The sequence below is a fragment of the Sprattus sprattus genome (assembly GCF_963457725.1).
Source record: "Sprattus sprattus genome assembly, chromosome: 5".
Lineage (NCBI taxonomy): Eukaryota > Metazoa > Chordata > Actinopteri > Clupeiformes > Clupeidae > Sprattus > Sprattus sprattus.
In genome coordinates, this window is record NC_137924.1 from 5,036,736 (window position 1) to 5,039,235 (window position 2,500).

General features: G+C 43.9%; 1 protein-coding gene across 1 annotated transcript in view; it reads right to left on the reverse strand.

Annotated features, from left to right (window-relative positions):
• The window catches only part of cmss1 (cms1 ribosomal small subunit homolog), a 7,329-nt gene extending 5,270 nt beyond the window's left edge, over positions 1 to 2,059 (reverse strand). The window contains exons 1-4 of the mRNA XM_080839447.1: positions 2,003 to 2,059; positions 1,106 to 1,344; positions 845 to 910; positions 1 to 97 (exon numbers count right to left, since the gene is read on the reverse strand). The exon at positions 1 to 97 is cut by the window's left edge and continues 36 nt beyond it. Of these exons, the coding sequence (XP_080695573.1) occupies positions 1 to 97; positions 845 to 910; positions 1,106 to 1,344; positions 2,003 to 2,051 (451 nt within the window). The 5' untranslated portion in view covers positions 2,052 to 2,059. The remainder of the gene's footprint in view (positions 98 to 844; positions 911 to 1,105; positions 1,345 to 2,002) is intronic.
• Positions 2,060 to 2,500: the final 441 nt, after the last annotated feature.

Consider the following 2,500-nt stretch of genomic DNA (forward strand, 5'->3'; position numbering starts at 1 on the left):
GTGTGGAGCTCAGATGGGCCTGTAGAACCTTCTGGAGGTCCTCTGGACAGCCCGCCTTCACCTCTGACGACGCCAGCACATCTGTGATGGTCTTCTTCTACACACACACACACACACACACACACACACACACACGCACACACAATGGTGAGTATGAACACACACACACACACACACAATGGTGAGTATGAACACACACAAACACAATGGTGAGTATGAACACACACACACACACACACACACACACACACACACACACACACACACACACACACACACACACACACACACACAATGGTGAGTATGAACACACACACACAAAATGGTGAGTATGAACGAACACACACACACAATGGTGAGTATGAACACACACACACACACACACACACACACACACACACACACTGGTGAGTAAGAACACACACACACACACACACACAATGGTGAGTTTGAACACACACACACACACACAATGGTGAGTAAGAACACACACACACACACACATACACACACACAATGGTGAGTATGAACACACACACACACACACATACACACACACAATGGTGAGTTTGAACACACACACACACACACAATGGTGAGTAAGAACACACACACACACACACAATGGTGAGTATGAACACACACACACACACACATACACACACAAAATGGTGAGTATGAACACACACACACAAAATGGTGAGTATGAACACACACACACACAACACACACAATGGTGAGTAAGAACACACACACAGACACACACACACACAATGGTGAGTAAGAACACACACACACACAGAATGGTGAGTTTGAACACACACACACTCTCTTAATCTCCTACCTTTCTCTTCCTTTTCTTGCTTCCCTCCACGTGTTCATCTTTATCTTGCTTGATGACGGTCTTTTTCTGGTACCAAAGAAACACACAGTGAGAACTTACCCACATGCACCACACACATGCACACACACACACACACACACACACACACACACACACGAACCCACACACACACACACACACACACACGAACCCACACACAGACACACAAGCGCGCGCGCACACACCCAAAACACACACACACACACACACACTCTAACTTACCTGGGTCACAGTGTTTTTCTTCTTCTCCTTCACTTGTTCTTTCTGTGCATCATTCTTCTTCTTCTTCTTCTTTAGGGGTGTCTGTCCTTTCGCGGGCTCCTCATCATCATTATCATCATCATTCTTCCTCTTCTTCACAGGTCTCTGTTTTTTCACAGGCTCCTCCTCCTCTTCCCCCTCTTCTTCTTCAGGCTTCCTCTTCCCCTGAGGCTTCTTCTTAACCTCCTCATCAGATTTACCTGTGTGTGTGTGTGTGTGTGTGTGTGTGTGAGTGTGTGAGAGATAGAGAGAGACTGCATAAGACTAGGTTGTCACATCATTGAGAGAACTAGGCTCCTACTGAGCTCAGCCCAAAGCGCGTGGAATAGCAGAGAAACGTGTAGATTGTGTTGACGCACAATGCGTTCGTGTATGATACGTGACCACGAGATCGCAAACTAGGAAGTGTTCAGAGTAACACATAACGCCATACCGCTGTGAACAGTGCCAGAGGCAGCATATGACTTCTTAGACCTAAAAGAATGTCCTTCTGTTGAACGTCAATACAAAAGACTACATGTACCAGAATCCCTATCGGCTTATCCCAACACGTGTGTTACATGGAGAGGAGTATTTCACTCATTTCTAAGAACACTACGTCCAGTATGCAGTCTCAGAAGGCATTAGATAACGCCGATCAAATGATAATGAATGATGAAGTATTTCCAGAGTAATTTGACTTTAGTTAAAAGAAAAACACTCCGTAAAAGTTCGCCGAACCGTAGACAGCGCAGAGCCGAGAGGTGAGTTACCCACTCTATGCAGTCTGTTGAAAGTTACAAACCTTAATGCAAAAAGTACTACTACTGCCTTTTCCTCATTTCTGGTCTGCGATCGTTTTCTACATAGTTCACCTACCTGAATTTCCACCGTGAACCCACCACTCATCTCCCAGATCGTCCCCCATCTTTGATACGACACAGCCGCTGGATAGATAGAGCACTGAGCTGCAACTATCCTTCACTGCGAGAACAAGCTTCGTTGGATTCGATAAAAATAGTTAAAACACAAAAATAGTTAAAGTAAAAACAACAATCGGCATTAGTTTATTTGAAGAAATTCTGTTCCTTAATATTTTATATGAATTAATGAAAGCAATTTAAATGTAGTTATACAATAACTCTAGTTGCTTAGATGTGATTTTTTTTTTTAGAATCTGCTGAATGGAAACGAATACAATATTTTTTAAATCATTGCAACTATCAACCACTTGGGGGCGCTGCGTCCTTACGAAAATATGCCTTTTTAAAGTGAAAATTGCCGCTGTGACGCTATTTCCACTGTGGCCGGTGGATCATGAAGCATCTCTTTCCCCCAAATCCGTAGGCTACGCACTCATGAATTAAGCCTACTGCA